Source organism: Boleophthalmus pectinirostris, unplaced genomic scaffold (assembly GCF_026225935.1).
Source record: "Boleophthalmus pectinirostris isolate CB_2022bp ecotype Guang Dong unplaced genomic scaffold, ASM2622593v1 HiC_scaffold_4, whole genome shotgun sequence".
Classification (NCBI taxonomy): Eukaryota; Metazoa; Chordata; class Actinopteri; order Gobiiformes; family Gobiidae; genus Boleophthalmus; species Boleophthalmus pectinirostris.
The window spans coordinates 25,338,867-25,357,570 of record NW_026571353.1 but is presented as its reverse complement, the minus strand read 5'-3'; the positions used below and the strand labels follow the sequence as shown (position 1 = coordinate 25,357,570).

At 38.0% G+C, this 18,704-nt stretch overlaps 1 protein-coding gene across 2 annotated transcripts in view; it reads right to left on the bottom strand.

Annotated features, from left to right (window-relative positions):
- kremen1 (kringle containing transmembrane protein 1) overlaps window positions 1-18,704 on the bottom strand; it is a 115,243-nt gene that overhangs the window by 21,894 nt on the left and 74,645 nt on the right. For both annotated transcript variants that reach the window (XM_055162021.1, XM_020937926.2), the window contains exon 4: window positions 922-1,046. In XM_055162021.1, coding sequence (XP_055017996.1) covers window positions 922-1,046 — 125 coding nt within the window. The remainder of the gene's footprint in view (window positions 1-921; window positions 1,047-18,704) is intronic.

Genomic DNA, 18,704 nt, shown 5'->3' with positions numbered 1-18,704 from the left:
GCACTCTCCTCCTGCACCCCAGACTGAAACGTGCTACAAAAACGCAGACAGGCCCAACTATCTCATTAAGACATGTTTTGTATAAATTAACATCTTTTTTGTAATTATTTTATTGACTATTTTGTTCCAATATTGCTGGGTCAATTCAATATTGAAAAGAAAAAGAAATGGGCTACATTTAATGTCCAAATAGGCGCCTTATGGAGGCGTTTTATTGCTGGTTCAGTTACTGTTTTTCATTGTTTAAAACTTGAGTAATACTAATTGTTCAGAGAGACACCATCACTCAGTCAACAATAAAATATCCTCATTAATGTTCAATAATGGTCAAATCCACGTTTATTTTGTGATTTACAAATAATGTCAATTGACTTGGGTCAAGGTTTGTGACTTTTAAAATATGGGTCCCCAGAAAAAAAGGTTTGGGAAACACTGCTGTATAACATTCCAGGCACAGCAATAACTATCTCATTGACTGTATAAAAAAGTGGACTAAGTGAGTGTGGCATCACTCATAGCGGCTCCAGTCAAATGAAGCTTACGATGAAAGCAAGTTGGGGTGAATTTGGAGCTGAGTTCAATATTAGGAATTTATTCATGGACAAATTAGCAATATAAAAAAATACAGGATCATGTAGAGTGGTTTAATATGAACATTTTATGACAAGGCTCACTGTAGCAGTTACAGAAAGAGGGGTGACAATTTTTCAATGTAAAGTCAACTGTAAGCAGAGTCACTGGAGAATGACGTGCCCCCATGCTCACTTCCTATTTGGAACATGGCAGCTAGTGGGTTAGCTCTAGACATTTATATAGAGTCTATGGTCTTTCTCCTACACTCCTCCACAAAAGTTACATAGAGTCAAAAAAACTGTCTTTTTCTATCCAGTTAATGGTATGACTGTGAGTGTGGACTGTCACCTTGTATCTCTGCTTGCGGCAGAAGCTGATACAGTTCTGAATGGTGAGTTTGTTGGACGTCTCGCTGGAGCCGGACAGAGTTGGAGGGTCCCCACTGTCTTTGTAACAGCCTAAGTTTCCAGGCACTGCAAAGAGACCACACAGAACACCATAAGTCAATATACCATCACAAAATGACAGTTAAAGAAGACATATTAGGCTATTTACTGTATTTTCTGGCAGTGGTCGTGCAATGGAATATATGAAAATGTGACTTTTTTGGAGTAATAACGTTCTGATAGCCAGGCTGGCACCACCTAGTGCTCTCCAACGACTAGGTCAGGAATCGGAATACACTAGACAGTTTGCATGAACCCCAGAAGTGCGAGTTCAGGTACCAGCCAATCAACAAAGAGCCATACATTCTGTGTTTGGCAACAATTCCCGAGGTTGAGAATTTAAAGCTGGAACAAAGAGAATGTTTGGTGAATTTTATCAAGGGGAGAGACGTTATTGTCCTTCTTCCTACAGGATTTGGGAAAAGCTTAATATACCAGTTAGCCCTGTTAACGGCGCATTACATATGTCACGACCAAATAGCAATGACTGGTTAAATTTAAAAAGTACCCGCCTACCGTCGAGCGAACAAAATCTAATGCTGCGAGGTCAGTCGGTTTCCACAAAGTGAAACCAGCTGATGAACCAGGCTAGTGCTTTGAATGCAAGGCAACAAAAATTACACAAACATGCATGAATCACTCTAAATACAACTTCAAATTCCCCTTTAAGAAAAGCAAGATCACAACTTGATATGTTTATTTACCTTGTGATGTCATGCAGTGGTAGTTTTCAAGTTAACAGCTAAACCTTTTGGTCAGTAGAGCTCGAATTCCAGCTCTGGAATCATCCAAATCAGTGTTTCCTAAAGACTGCTACCTTCTCTTGCAACCTTTTTTTAGGTCACCTTGTCATAATCTGTGTGTCGGTCTGCAATATACAGGGCTACATACATGTCCAAATAGGCGACTTATGGATTCTTTTTATTGCTGGTTCAATTGCTGTTTTTCATTGTTTAAAACTTGAGTAATACTAATTGTTCAGAGAGACATGATCATTCAGTCAACAATAGAATATCCTCATTAACCTTCAATAATGGTCAAATCCACCTTTTTGATTTACAAATAATGTCTATGGGCTTGGGTCATGAAAATTTGTGACTTAGAAGATTTGTCAAATATGGGTCCCCAGAAAAAAAAGTTTGGGAAACACTGATCTAAATAATTCTAGTGAAGGTGTAAGGAGTTTAAAAACACATTGGAGCATTTCCTGTATTACCACATGACATCACAAGGTGGAACAGAGTGTCTTCTGTTTGAGAAATTAACTCAGCTGAATATGCAGGGTTTGTGTGTTAAATAAGTGTGAATGAAACAAAACACAACTCTGGGTATGTTTTCGATGATAGGCATAGATCAGAAAATAAAATAATATGGGCCCTTTAAATCCCCAAATGAATCAACAACTTCTGACAAACATGGCTACGAGTCTGCAGCTTCTTTAACCACCTCCTATCACTCAGCAAATTCAGTCAAGGAGTCAGTCAACTACTTCATGTCAAGTGTTTTCATTGTACGGTAAAAAGTCTGGCTCAAGTTTGTACAAATACATACTGAACATCGCCGATAGCCATTAACATGACTATTCTTACCAGAAACAGTGGTGAATCACAGGCCAAATATTCAGAGTATTGTTTGGTTATGAACTGGCAGACAGGGATGAGTAGAGGAGAGAAGAGAGGTCACAGACAAGGGCAAAGGAAAACAAATGTTGCACAATCTCAAAGTTCTTGGCAAATCACTAAATTGAAAGAAATGTTCTGGTGTTTTTGTGTCTTTATGATGACTTTGACTTGAATAAAGTTTGTCTTTGAAGATCCTTATTTGTTCATAGCTTGTCTATGTCTGTCAGTGACTTTTTTATTGTGTATACAGTGCTCTATTTGTTTGTGTTTGAAATAAGAAAAGACAGGAGGGGATACTCTGCGCTTGTGTAACCATCACATTTGATATTTGAGAATTTGGGCAGCCTACTCAAAATAAACTAAACTATTTCAAAGAATACTCCAGAAAAATTAAGTACAAAAACAAACTATGGTTTACATAGTACATTTGGAAGTATACTGTACACCTTACTACTATTACTGCTATTAAATAACAGTTTTCAGTGAGATAGACATGTTTAAAGCCATACTATGAAACACTTCAGGCAAAATGACATCTCTATAACAGGTGGCAGACCCTCCACCAGAATTAGACTCTTGTTCTAATTATTTTTCATGTAAAAATAACCATAACCATCATCACCATTTGAAGCTTTTTACCATCTAAAAACATATGTAAAAAAAAAGGACTTAAACCAAAACTAAACCAAGACTAAACCAAAACTAATCCAGGAATAAACAAGGACTAAACCAAGACTAAACTGAGACTAAACCAAAACTAAACCAGGACTAAACCAAGACTAAATCAAGACTAAACCAGGATTAAACCAAGAGTAAACCAAGACTAAACCAAGACTAAACCAAAAACAAAACCAGGACTAAACCAAGATTAAACCAAGACTAAACTAGAACGAAACCAAGACTAAACCAGGACTAAACAAGGATTAAACCAAGATTAAACCAAGACTAAACCAGGAGTAAAACAAGGCAAAACCAAGACTAAACCAGGACTAAAACAAGGCAAAACCAGAACTAAACCAGTATTAGCCAAGACTAAACCAAGACTAAACCAGGAGTAAACCAGGACTAAACAAGGATTAAACCAAGAGTAAACCAGGACTAAACCAAGACTAAACCAGGACTAAACAAGGGCAAGCATAAAGTTTTATGCAGCTAAAACCTGGAACAGTCTTCGTGAAGATGTGAGAAAGGCCATGTTTAAACCCAAGCCCAAATTAGTTCTGTTTAGCTGTGCATATGACTGCGCTGCTCTCTTCTCTTTTAATGTTAATTTAATGATGATTATTTATGCCTTTCTTATTCTGTAAAACATTTTGAATTACTTTTTGAATGAATTGTGCTATGCAAATAAACTTGCCTTGCCGTAATATTCACTGTGTTGTTTCTACAGTCTCACTAAACTCTATCTACCAAACAAAACATTATCACAGTCAGTAAAAGTTCATATCCTCTTGGCACACGCTTGAATCGCTTCCTATCACCATTCTAAACACTTGAACCAAACACAAAGAATCAAACAATAAAACAATATCAGATGACAGAATGGCACTTGTCCAGTCACATCCTCGTCCCACAGACTCCTGCCTGCCCCCATCAATTATGTATTCATCCTCAGTCTTACCAAATCCTGCTTGTTGATTAAACAGTGCAGTGCCATTCACTTGAACATAATAGGAAGTGGTAACAAAGCCTGCAGCAGTCCATAACCCACTTGTTTTTTCAATTGAGTTCAAACTGGCCTCATTCATTTACATAATCTGCAGGTAATGCGTTTCAAATTCACATAACAGGTCAGAAACATCCACTTTTTTGATTATCACAATTGGTTTTAATTAAATGCAGGCTATAAAATTTAGTTTTTTTTTGGAAAGCCTCAGTTCAGTCGATATCCTTGTTAAACATATAAATTGAAAATCTCATAATGTTTGGACACATTTGAATCAGTTTTGTCTTATTTTATTTTTGTTTTAACGGTTTTCAGTTTCCACACTTGTACCGCTTGATATCGGACATTGACAGATGTGTAAATCCATAATATCAACATCTGTATCAGAACTGAAAAAGCTGGATCACTGCATCTGTTAGTATGAAGTACTTCAGACAATCTAAATCTTAAAATGTTATTTAAGGTCGTTTGAAATGGGCCAAATCCCGATGATGCGTTGACACTGTGTGTACATATGTATGAGTGTTTAGACTCTGTTGAATTGGTCCCTGCAGCAGCACCAACACAAACCCTCCATCTCTCCTGAGCTCTGTTGTGTTGTGGAGCATGTCTTCCCAAACATTTGCATGTGGAAAGCTGCCAGCTCCAATGATGACGGCTGAGCTCCCTCCATAAACAACTGGCACGCGGTCGGAAACAACACAGTCCAACTATTCTGACAAACCCACCTGCCAAAAGCGCCAAAAAACAGGATTGCCTAAAAAATGATTTGCTGCAGACTGGAGTAACTGCTACATGAGACAAAACTGTGATTTCAGTTTGACTCAAAAGCTGTTTAAAGTTGTTTACAGGTGCATCGTGTGACTTTTTGGTTGGGGGTCAATCACCTGCTTGTTTCTACAGATATGCCATTGCTCTGCCAGTATGACATTAAGCTGCTCTACCTTACATTCAACCAATTACAGGTGGTTTCATAGTGAAAAATACCTTGAAAAGCATGCATTCTGACTATGAGCAGGGTTGCCTGATCTGACCTGTAACTTGGTCTGGTTTGGCCTCCATGAATATAGAAAGGTTTAATGCCATATTTTGAAACATTACAGACAAAGTAATTATGTTTCCATGGAGAACAGCATTTACCAGACCCTTCACCAGAAAAGTTACACAACACACCTGATACCTGGAGGTGTATTTTGTTTCATTCACACATTTAGGTTGTTATCTCAAACCGAAAACACTCTCTTTCATAAACACCTTCACTAGAATAATTTGGATGATTTCAGCCCTGAAATTGCGCTCTATTGAACAAAAGCTAAAAGGTAGCTGTTAACGTGGAAACTAATTCACACTTCATGCCAACACAAGGTGAACAGAACATTTTGAGCTTTGGAGATGTAAACAGACTCAAAAGAAAGGATTAATCAAACGTGTGAATGAAACAAAACACAACTCTGGGTATGTTTTTGATGAGGTAACCACATTATAACATGGCTAAAGCTCACAAGAGGCTATTTTGCGTAATATTGGACTTTTAAGATTATTGCAGTTGCCCACAGTCTGGAAATGTCAAGTGTAAAAGAAAGTCAAAAAGTACAAAAAGTCTTGGTTTTCACTAAACGCTGACCTGCGGGGTTTGGGTCCTGATTTACAGCTACGCTAAACTGTATTTGACAGACGTCTCACCACCCCAATACAATGTCCTCAGTTTCCCTTAGACATGCAATAAATCACGTGTACCACTCCTTTTCAGACAGAGCCCACAGAATCTCATTACTGGATTAATGTGTTTAAATGACTTAAAGAGCACTTGGAGAACAGAGAGGCAGGATTACATTGACAGCAGACTTGACAGAAACGGAATCTAGGTATGACGTGTGCTGCAGTATCATTTCATGTGATAAACATTAAAGAAACTATAGTTAAAGGGGGATCATGCTCCCAGATCTTAAATTTGAATATTGAAATTACTAAAAACAATCCACAAAACCATTCACATGAGATAAGTTATTATAAGTTTTAAGCCCTCATCCAAAGCATAAGGAGTTTCACTTTGCTTCAATAACTAAGTTTGCACAAAAAAATAAAAATAAATAAAAAATAAAAATAGGACAGTTGATATAACGATTAGCAATGCAATTAGTTAACAAAACTACAGAGCCTCAGCTTCATAAGAGTGTAGCCATTTGTTTGTGCTCCAACGGGTAAAAAAAAAAAGATTCATTTTAAATTGAGAATCATTTTAGTCATTTTAGGAAAAATAGGCCAGAATAGTAAGAGGTTAAAACAAAATATTATCTTTTAATTGAAAAAAAATACCTCAAAATATTGGACATAACAAAAAGTTTAAACCCATTAATTCAAAGTTTTCCTGTATTAGACACTTTATATTCATGGCACATTAAATTTTTCAATTCACTTAGGACTTCAGTTTTGTTGTTTGTTGAATTTGTTCCTGTTATCACTCTAAAATGATGAGTCCAGTGTGACAGCTTACACAGCAGGGTCAGTTGTGGTTGAATTGCTGTTTTAAACCAGTAAGTCTGCATGCATGTTACAGCGACTACTTTAAGTGCAGGGAAAAGTACTGTACATGCTCAGATAAGCAGCTGGTTGGGAGCAGAGCAGGCAGGTATAGGACTTCAATGGAGTTTTGAAAAGGCCTGTGAGAAAACGCTACTGCAGGGCTCAAGCTCAGATTAAAGGCAGCGTGGCTTTTTTTATCCTTTTCTGAGCTTTGACAAGAAGATTGCAGACTACAGACGATTTATCGCTCTTTGTGTTGTCCTCTCCCCGCTGGCACAGGAGGAGCGTCGTCTGGGATCACATCACAAAATATGACGCAGAGGTGCTGATGTGAGGGAAAGGCGTATTTTCTGATATCGGTGCCAATATCGGTGGGCTGTAACATGTTTGATTCATTGGTAATTCCTGATATATCTGGACAGTATGTTTTTGCCATACTTCTGAACATTTACCGTGGGGAAAGATGCACTTTATGCCATACACTGGGATATTATAGACAAAGGAACATTTCCATAGAAAAAAGTGGAGTAAGGACGCATGTATTTATATTTTTAAATGTGCAATAAACAATAACCTAATGAAAAAAACAAACATGCTCTACATAGTCTACTTATTGGCCAAAAAGTTACATACTGTGATTTTATGTTTTCTCGAGAAGGTTTCATATTCTGCTTGTCTTCATGGAATAGCTGTTATTTTCCACAGTATGGCCTTAAACTTCAAAAAGCAAGTGACAGGTCCTACCACCAGAAAAGTTACACACTGTACCTTTAAATCAAACACACAGCTTTCTCAAATTGGCAACAGTCACTATTTGACTGTATTTTTTCTTATGAAATGTACAACCATTTGTTAAGTTTTGCGGTTAATGCACTCAGTCATCCAAGAACAAATACCAAACACTGTTAAGTCTTGTTAGCCAAAAAATATATAATTAAAAACATGCTTTTATGTTCCACCCCTCATTGTTCTGCAGTTATAGGGGCCTGGAGCCTGTTCCTGCTGCTTTTGGTGCTAAGTGGAGTACAACTTGGATAATAGCCAACGAAGTGTGAAGCTAATTGACATATTTAGCTGGTTATAGTATATTAATTCCTTATGGGCATTCCATGTTACATCTACAGTGTGGTTATATGTGCTAGTTTGTCAATGATGGATATAAAATCAACTATGGGATAAAGACTCAATATTTAATTTTTAACTGTGAATCTAGTTGGCATGTGTTGCTGCTTATAAACAAGAAAAGTAGTAATAGTTTAACTGCAACAAGAAATAAAATGCAGAGTTGAAACTAGTCAGCAATATCTAAGACCTCATTTCCTAGTCCTAGCCAGAGTGTTGGAGACGTGTGGAGACACTTTTTTAAGTATTCCATCCAGACCTTGTATTTGCAGAGGTCGCTGGTGCTAGACTAGTGCATGTCAATGGCCATAGTTAGCCTGCCACTAAAAACAGTCTTACCCACTCCACAAAGCACCCGAAGCAAATCTATTATTACACCAGATTGTCGATGTGAATGTCTGTGTTGATAAGATAAACTTAGAAGTAAAACCAACCTTGCATTTGAAGGATTTATGTCTGAGCAGCAGCAGCGAGTTGTACTTCCTGATAGAAAGCTTGGCAGCAGCGGACTGGTATCACCCAGCACCTACCTTACCAGTAAAGTAAAATTCCATTGCTGCTGAGGAAATAGCCCCTCAACATGCGACGATTCATGCCATGCAAGGTTAGTTTTATGTCAAACATTAATCTATCAACACAGACATTTATATCGATAGTCTCGGGTGCTTTGTAGCGTGGGTAAGACTGTTTTTAGTGGCAGGTTAACTATGGCCGTTGACATGCACTATCCTAGCACCAGTGACCTCTGCAAACGCAAGGACTGGTTGGAATATTTAAAAAAGTGTCTCGACACGTCTCCAACACTCTGGTTCACTATGTCCAAAGTTCCGGACTGTCCCTTTAAGACTAGCAGGTGATATCTTTCAAGATGTATATATTTTTTTTGCAATTAAAATGCCTATAGCAATGTAACACTTATATTTGAATAAATGTAAGACAAGTAAGTTTAATACGATATTGTGGAACAAAAATATCATCTCCATGGGGACAAGCAGGTAGTAGTCCAACACTGGAAAAGTTACTTGTTCTCTTCAATTACAGTCATTTTTATTGCAAAAAATACTTGGCGTGGTGGTGTCACTTATTTTTTTTCCATGGAGATTGATATGTTTTATGGAATTTCCAAGTCAAAACAATAAAATCTCCAAGGACTCAGGAAGTTTTTGGACCCTTCAATAGTAATCTACGAGTGCGCCTTTAAAGATCTTCTTGTTTAGCCATTGTTCTCAAACATCTGCTCTACAGGTGCAACTTGTGTAAATTTCTTGACTCCATGTACAATAAAAGTCTCAAAACACAACACATGCACACAAACCACAGCTGCAGCAGGAATCTGGACTTTACCAAAAGGTGTTCCAGTAAGCCAGCAGGAGAGACCCCCCCCCGAGGACTACAACGAGCACTGCACTTGTTAGCCTACCCACAATGCACCACGGGAGGCAGCGGGGGTTATAACAGGTGACACCTTTGCCGGTGAAGCAGACACAACACGAGGGGAAAAATCACAGCGCGGAGGGATATCATAAACAAACATCAAGAAGTCAAAGCAAGTTTTGGCAAGAGCGTCTGGCACGGCGGAGGAGCCAGACGCAAACATGTTATTAGGGAAACTCAATGACTCTTGTAAAATCCAGTGACATCGAGACAGTGAAGAGATGAAAGAACAAGGGCAAATAAGAGGTAGTGTGTATCAGAAAACAATAGGCGTGGGCGGTTTTGGAAAAGTATCAAATAGAGATTTCCCTGTCTGACACATGTTGCCAAAGCAATTAGATATTCAGAATATGTTTATATGTTTTAAAATCAAGATGCAAATTTGCAAAAACTGTATAAATAAGTCGACTAAGGAAGTGTGACCCAGCATTCAGCTCCAGTCAAATGAAGTTCATGAGGCATGCAGTTATAGGAAAGAATTTGGAGTGAATTCCATATTAGGGATAGGAATTTATTTATGGACACAATAGTGAAATAAAAAGTAGGCCAGAGCAGCAGTTGCAGAGAGAGGTGTCACAATGCTCCAATGTAAGTCAACTGGAAATGTCGATGGAGCTAGAAGCACCATCATGAATGCTTTGTATTTGGAACGCGGCGACTAGCGGGTCAGCTATGTCCATTTATGGTCCGGAGGCATTAGCATTTCAGATAAGACTGAAGCTTTAATTGCTAAACCAATACAGGAATCTCATGCTTTTTGGAAGATTGTTTGGAAGATGTTTGTAGAGCTTTAAACTGCAGGTTTTATAAGCCAAACATTTTATTACATGCAGTCCTTGCAAATTATAACTATTCAAATCGTGATTTTTCGTGATTCAGTAGCAACTAATTTTCCTGCTTACTAGAAAAAATATTATATATAGCAGGGGTCTCCAACCTGTAGCCTGAGAGCTACCAGTAGCTCTCCACCCCCTTACAAGGGATTTCTGAATTATACATATTGTGTTGAATAACTCAAATTTGATGGATTAAATGCCTATTTCCTTTGTAAATGTATAATGCACTGATAACTGGATAATGGGTTATGTTCTATAGAGATCTAACTGTACCTCAACTTCAGCTTACCATGACTCTTATATTTACAAAATTTATGCCAACTGCTAAAATTAGTAGCTCTCTGGCACTTTTGTTTTACAAAAAGTAACTTATGGGAGGAAAAAGATTGGAGACCACTGATATATATAATAAGAAACTGAAGATATACTAGTATTTGAAAATTTGTAAATAAATAAATAAATGCATGCATACATACATACATACATATATATTAACAGTTGCATTGGTATGGTTTCCAGACTGTTCTCTATTGCTATAACAAGTTGAATTGACTCTTTACAGATGCAAACTAAGTACTAAAGTGTTTCATTTTGCTGTTTATTTATTGCAGCTTGTGATTTTTTTTTTAACAGTACTGTAGATTTAGAATAGTTTTTGTGGTTTAAATATCTATTCTTGGGTTACTGCGTCAATGTCAGTAAATCAGTTTCAATATTATCTTTTATCATCTCTATGTACATCAGTAATATATCGTATTTCAAAATATACTGTATTGAGAGTCTGTCTGACAGAACAATCACACCACCCCTGGTATTTGCTCACTGAATCCAAGACTGAAGAAAAAACTACAGAGCAAACAGTGAGTATAACTGCCAATGGTTAGTGTTACTACTTACTAACAAACAAAAAAGAGCCTTATTATTTCCTAGGGTGAACCTTGAACTGGACAGCTGAAAGGTGAGGTGAGGTCAGCCATTATTCATCCAGACTGGTTCTAGATATGTAGTTTGAAAGAATTGAAATGTTATTAGCTATTTGTCCAAAGACTGGCTAATAACATTATATAACCAGCTTTTCAAACGGTGCATAATGCTTCAATGAAACTGTATTAGACTCCACATAATCGTCTGCCCTCCAAGCGCCCTGTGCATCTCCAACTCCATAGACGATTATTAGACAGTTGTTGAAGGCGTTTTGTTCTAATGAAACTTTGTGTTTATTGGCAAAAAAAAGAAGAACACCAGACAGAATCCATTTTGTGTCCAGACATGTTCATAAAGTTGACAAAAGCTTTTTTCAATACAAGAGACTGCTGTGTTTCACTTCACTCTCTGTAACACCAATGAATACATAATTGGTTCTATAATTAATGATTTCAGTGAGATCTTTTTGTTTTTAATAGGAAATCCATAGAACACAAAAGCTTATGCTGTTTCTTTAATCAAGAGTGTGTCTTATAGGCCTGCTAACAAAAACGCTTTGAGAAATTTTGTCTTTTCATTTGATGCTTTGTCTGTCTGGATATTTCGAAATCGTTATCCTTTTGGTTCACAATGGACTGTTTACTTAAAATCTTGCTTCACGCTAAAATGAAAGCAAAGTCTTAAGTCGAGACAAGACAATCTCTAAGAGGCTTGTAAAAAATATACAAAGAGTTCTTCAAAGAGAAAAAGAAGTGGAAAAAAGCTTAACTTAAATTATCCTTTAAGCATCAAAAGAGCGTCATTAACATCCAATTACAGAGAGGCAGGCGGCCCAAGTAATTAGACACACCACTTTAGAGCTGAGATGCTAACAGGCAGAGGTCAAGAGAGGAGACGAAGGATTAATGGTGCATTCTTTAAGCCCTGAAGTAAATACAAACCAAGGGAGTGCATCCATAAAGTTATATGAACAGCCCTTGAGCCATATGAGCTCACTGTCATTCTCTATATATTTATGCTTTATTTGTAAGCCGGTAGTTAGGTTCCTGACCTTGCATATTGTCATTGCATCCATTGGGCAAGACACTTCATTCACCGTGCCTTTATGAATGTGTTAGTATGATTGCATAGGTGACTAAAGAGGTCAGAGAGGTCCTGAGTGACTGAGAAGGAACTATTAAATACTTATAGATAGTCCATTGCTATTTCTTCTTACATAGAAGAAACGCCATAGCAACTCTTCACAATAGTTGCTGTGGACAGTATAATGTTGACTGTGTTTTTTGCGACCTTGGCCAAGTCATGCTTGAAAAAAGAGATTCAGAATTCCAGTGAGACTTTCATGTTAAATAAAGACTTTGAAAATGAAAAAAGGAATCATATTAGTTTGTCTTCACTGCCTAAAAAAAAAAAGTAAAATAGATCAAAGTTCAAAGTATTTCAAAGCTAAAATAAGTTAATATAAGTTTATAACACAGACACAATGGTGACCAAGAAAATGGATTTTCTCTCTAAGCCAAATTACACTAGTAATAGTCCAGACCTGCATTCCCACCAATATCTAAGGTCATTTTTACTGGGCTCTGTGGACTGACCCCAGTGCGCGCTATAGTTCTCTTTATTTACACTTCACATCTTTCACTCAAAACACGCACCATGACCCACGAGCATCAGAGGATCACTGAACTTATTTCCATCACAACGTGCTTCAAGTGGACAGACCCAGGCTCCCAGAGGCAGGAGGAGATGTGTCGCTAATATTAAAGGTAGACTGTTTTGGGAGGAGGGTCTGCCACCTGCTTGTATCCACGGAGAGGTTATTGCTTTGCCTTAAATGTTCTACAGTATTGCATTAAATGAATATTACAGGAGATTATTGTCTTGAAAAACATGTATTATTACTGAGAGCAGGGGCACTTATCAACAGATCTGACTTGTAACTTGGCCTAATAGCTTCACCTGCTTGACTCCATGGAGACAGATGTTTAATGTCATATTATGGGATAATTCAGCAGTAGCAGTTCCATGTAGACAAACTGAGGACCTTCCACCAGAAAAGTTACACAGTGCACCTTTACTGTAAGTTGATCCAAATTTCCTCATCGGACAAATAGGTGAAACAGCAGCTCCATGGTTCCTGTTCCTACAAATGTTTGCCCCATTCCAATCACTGTTACTTACACCTGTTCCTTACAGTTAGTTGCTAGACCTGTATCGCAGGTAATGGAAACGCTCCCCGGGCGGGGGCTAAGTGACCCGTGCCAAGGCGGCCCTGAGCGAACCACGCCAGTGGAGAAGAGGCTTATGTTGACCATCCTTCATGGTTAAAAGGCCACGCTACACTTGTTTACAATATAACACAGGTATTTGCACATTTTGTAAACACATTCATGCATTACAACAAAGTTATGTATTGCATTTTATGCAACAGTCCCACTAAACCTATTACATACTTTTTCCAGCTGCTTTCATTGTGGTGCGGGCTCATCTATTACCTCTTTTGTGTTACAGTATATTGAATGCATAAACAAATACAGCTGCCGCGCTCCGTCAGCCCTGTGATTACTCTTGTTGACTGTGCACCACAAACCAAAACAACCCAGAGAAGCACAGGGACCCCCAGGACGGAAATGTCTGGAAGTACACTATTGTTTGGAGGGAATAGGGAGTCATTTTGCTTTTCTATTGAGATTGTGTATCCTCTGCAGTACAAATGGTTCAAAGTCAAACAATGAGAAGTGGATTAATATTGGAAGAGAAATACAATGCTGTATAGTAGCGCTTTGACATTTATTTAAAAAAATTAACATGACATTTTGTGACTACGTTTTTGTTAGGTTAAATGTAGAAGCAACTTATTGATTAATATTGTTGCTAGGAAGAATTTTACTTAGTACCTTTCTTTGTTGTAGCAATAGGCAAATGTATGCAGGTTCATGGTTAGAGGTCCTATAGGATGCAAAAGCTTTTTTCTGTACTGTTTCACTCTTAGGTGTACCATCAACTGAAGTGTGCACTCAGCTGGAGAGTTAAATACACAAACACAAGGCCTACTTGTTAAACATGAGACACTGCAAGGAAATACAAAAAGAAAAATCAATTTGAATTAGTTTACCGGGATAAATTTAAGAAAATATATCACACATTTTTCATATTTCACATAAAAAAATTAAAAAAAATCTAATTTTGCCTTGTGCTTTAGAGTTCAAACATGATTATATTGATACATGCTGTGGTTGTTCTACATTTGTCTCTATGGTGAAATGTTCAGCAGTTACCATGGTGACAGAAAGCACACACTGGCAAGTGCTGTCTTAAAACTTTCTTGACAGTCTGAAAACTCAAGAAAGAAATACAAAATGGATTTAAACAGCACATTGTGATCAATATGAGCATTTGTGGTCCTGTTTCGGTGTGAGGTTTAGGTTTAGAGTGACAAACAGCTCAGGACTGCAATGTTACTTGAGAGGAACTTAATATGAGTTGTTAAAATACAACTCATATTAAAGTCTAACAGCTTCAGACAGAGCAGTGCCAACAGTTAGCATCACACCTGCAGAGAATATGGATGAAATCAACTGCAAAGTATCAGTGGACAAGGACTCTAGACGGATTATGCCCAACTAAACAAAAGTGCCCTTCCCAAGTTTGTCAGTTTGGACTCATTTGTGTACCGTCATTATCTCTGTTGTTATTACAGCTGCTAACAGTGGGCCCATTTTATCTGATTCAACTGTGTGTATATGTCTGTGTGTTTGTGTGTTTGTGTGTATGAAAGCACAACAAGATAGAGATGGAGGAGATCAATGGACCAGCCCGGGGCCTAGGGATTGTGACTAACCATCTAATTAGAGGGAAGAGGAAAGGGACCCGGCTTTAAATGAATAATTAGTGCTTGGGACAATGAGCAGAAGATGAAAAATGTCCGCCGCACCACATCAGTCAAAGCTAGTAGATTGTGTCCCGAGGAGAGGACCTGATCCGCAGTGGGTCGTACATGAAAAGACGGGGGGATACAGGGTGACCTCCTCTGGCTAGAGATGCACACGGCCCCTTCTATTTGTCATCAGGCACTTTGAAACCCAACGCAGCTCTCACCGCTACCGCCAAGGGTCTTCTGTCAGCGCCACCATCAGTTCTGCTGCGATTCCCACAATGACAAACTTTAATGCCATGGGAAACAGTTTTTTAAGGAATTTTACTTTTTCACGGGCCTATATTATGTTATAAATAATTTTGTTTCTTTGTCAAAAACATACGTGGAGTTTTGTTTTGTTTCATTCACACATGTTTAACAAAAAAATCCTGTATATTTAGTCTGAGTTCTTCTCTCAAACAGAAAACAAGAGCTCCACAGCGTTTTTTAAATCCCTTAAACCTTTACTAGAATTATTTGGATCATTTCAGCCCTTGAATTGCCCGTCTCTACTAAACAAAAAGTAAAAGGTATCTGTTAACTTGAAAACTACTGCTTCATGACATCACAAGGTGGAACAGTGCATCTTGAGCTTTGGAGATGTAGACAGACTAATGATAAAGGGATAAAGGGTTACTCAAACATAACTCCAAGTATGTTTTTGATGAGGTAACGACATTATCACATTGCCTTTAATTCACAAGAGGCAACTTTGCATAATATAGGACCTTTAAATAATCTGTAACACACAATATTTTCTGCCAAGAGATGTCACACTGTCAAATAAGTGGAATAATTTAATTCATATCTGGATTTCCCTATCTGAACCACTTTTTCATTTGCACATTTAAGTTTAAGAAATTCATTAATTAAAAATCTTAGTTTTGCTACTTGGATTATCTGTGTCCAATTCTTGCAAAAGGCAGGGTGCACCCATATTTGAAAATTACTAGGTTGTTTTGAGTCACCAAATCACCAGGTTTGCCATACTGTCAGCAAGGATTAAGCAACCAAGCCTTAAAAAATAAATAAATAAAGACAAGCAGCCCCAGTCCCACAAAAATAACACAAAACTAGACACAAGTTAAACACTGTGTATTGCTCCAAATAAATGGTCATAAGATTATATTTTAATCAAATTTTTATTTTTATTTTACATCAGTAATGGCTTTAAAACATTAACAGCATGTATTTCTGTCATTATTGGGCCTATTAACGCTAAAAATGACAGTGCCTCTGAGCAAGCCTAAAAACTCCAAAAATAGAAACCTCTAAAAAAAAAAGCAGGCTTAGCAACTCAACAAATCACAATTGTCTTTTGAAGTGAGTGTAGATTGCTTTACCAGGACTGAGCGCAGTTTGTCATTAAACTTAATTATCCCCAATGGAAACAAGCAGATGACACCACCAACCCAGCCAAGTTCCAGGTAAGATCTATGAAGAAGCAACCCCACTCAATAAGAATACAATAAAACATCTGGAACCAGTTTTATGACAAATTATAGAGTAGAACATCTCAGGCATAGAGACAAACATCTCTAAGGAGACAAACAGATAACAGGCCGTCCTCTAGAAATTTTAGTCAGTGCACCTTTAAAAACAGCATTAGAAAACAATTTAAAACATAGCTGTAAAGATTGGGTCAGCCATTAAAGTTATAAAGTTAAAGTTCAGCAGAACTATCTGAATAACATATGAAGTTCAGATTGCATTGGTCCACCTGTGCTCATCTTTGGCTCCCAGCCCTGTTCTTTTTTGCTAAGTGGGTTGACCGCCTATTCATCTCCCTTTTCCCAGAGACAAGCCCTAAACAATGGCCATCCACTCGCTCTCATTAGCAAACATTCTCCACGATCCACTCTCCCTGTAATCAATACCTTTAATTCCCTAATGGCCCAGGCCGATCTGAGCCAGGCAGTGCAACTGGAGAGATCAGTCCACTGTCCTTTGCCCTGCTTTTTCAGACTTAAGTTTTAGTTAAGGATCTGACTCACGGTGGTGAAGCGGACAGGTATTTCCCCCGAGGGCACAAGAGGGTGGAGCTTAGTGAAGAGGTCAAGGGTCGAGGGAGGACAACAAAGAGTGTTCTCATAGCAGTCCACAGCATATTCACCTGGTTAAGGACAGGCCTACGGTTGGTGAAAGGGAACTCTAAGCTCAAAAAGTCCCTAATTTGCAATGTTTTGTGATGGGACATACAGTAATTGGTACATACACTTCAAAAAACGAGAGAAAAATACAGAGAGAAAATACTCCACCTTGTGATGTCATGTGCTCCACTGTGTTTTTAACTCCATACACCTTCACTAGAATCATTTGGATAATTTCAGCCCTGGAAATGCCGATCTTTACTTTTAAAAAAAGATAAAAGGGAGCTGTTAACTTGAAAAATACTGCTTGACATTACAAGGTAGAACAGAGCATTTTGAGCTTTGGAGATGTAGACAGACTAATAATAAAGGATTACTCAAACATGTGTGAATGAAACAAAACACAACTCTGAGAATGTTTTTGATGAGGTAACAACATTATAGCATGGCTTAAAGCTCAAAAGAGTTCATTTTGCGTAATATAGGACCTATAATAATTTGTCTGGTGTTAAACTACTACCTCCCTGATGACACTAGGGCTCTTCTGAGTGACCTCACCTCACAAAAATGACTTTAAACTATCAGAGCTGCTCACAGTCACGTCTAACACTTATCCTCAGAGAGATGTCCAGACCTGCCCCTCTGTGCAGCTGGGATCATGGGGAACGCTGCTACAGGAGACGACCACCATGAGGGAAGATTCAGGGTCTCAAAGCAATGACATGCACACTGTAATAACAAGAGCTGGAGCACCCCGACAGAGATGAGACTATGGGCCATGTGTCTAAAGTTACCGCACTATACTGGCCTTGGAGAGTTTTTTTTTTTTCTTTTCAGGGATGCATATAGTCTATATTTTGATATTTTTATGAAGAAAAAATATACTGTTAGAATTCAATAACAAAACATAAAGGAAGCTGACCTCAGATAAAACGTTTGACTTGGGTCAACAGTGGCTATAGAGCTAGAGGTGGTCTACTCAGAATTTCAAGTTAGCTTAATGTTAAACCAATGGAGATTTCAAGATACAAGTTTCTTTTTAAATCATTATTTTACCTTTATTTAACCAGGAGGTTCCATTGAGATGCAGAATCTCTCTTTTTCAAGAGCGACCTGTTCAAGATAGCAGCCTCATATTATAAAACCATTTGCATTTCACAAAAACATACAAATGCCTCTGTCACCACACTTTTTACTATTTTCTTATACTTAAGAAAATGGTCACAGTTTTCCACTTTCAAGGCACTCATCAAGAAACCACTCACCCATTCACACTGTGGGTGAGATGGGTTAAGTGTCTTGCCTAAGGACACAACAACAACATTCATCTGTGAGAGCTTGAATTGTGCTGCAAACTTCAGTGGATCTGACTGCTCTACCAATTAAGTTTATGTCAAGAGCACAATTCGATCCACCAACCTTCGAATAGGCAGATTAACTATTCCATCTATCTGTAAATGATTCCAGGACCATGACACTGCATGAGAAAATGTTCCCAGCTTAGTGAGGCACCAGGCACAAAGAAAAGTTATAGGGAGGAGGAGTCAGTAAG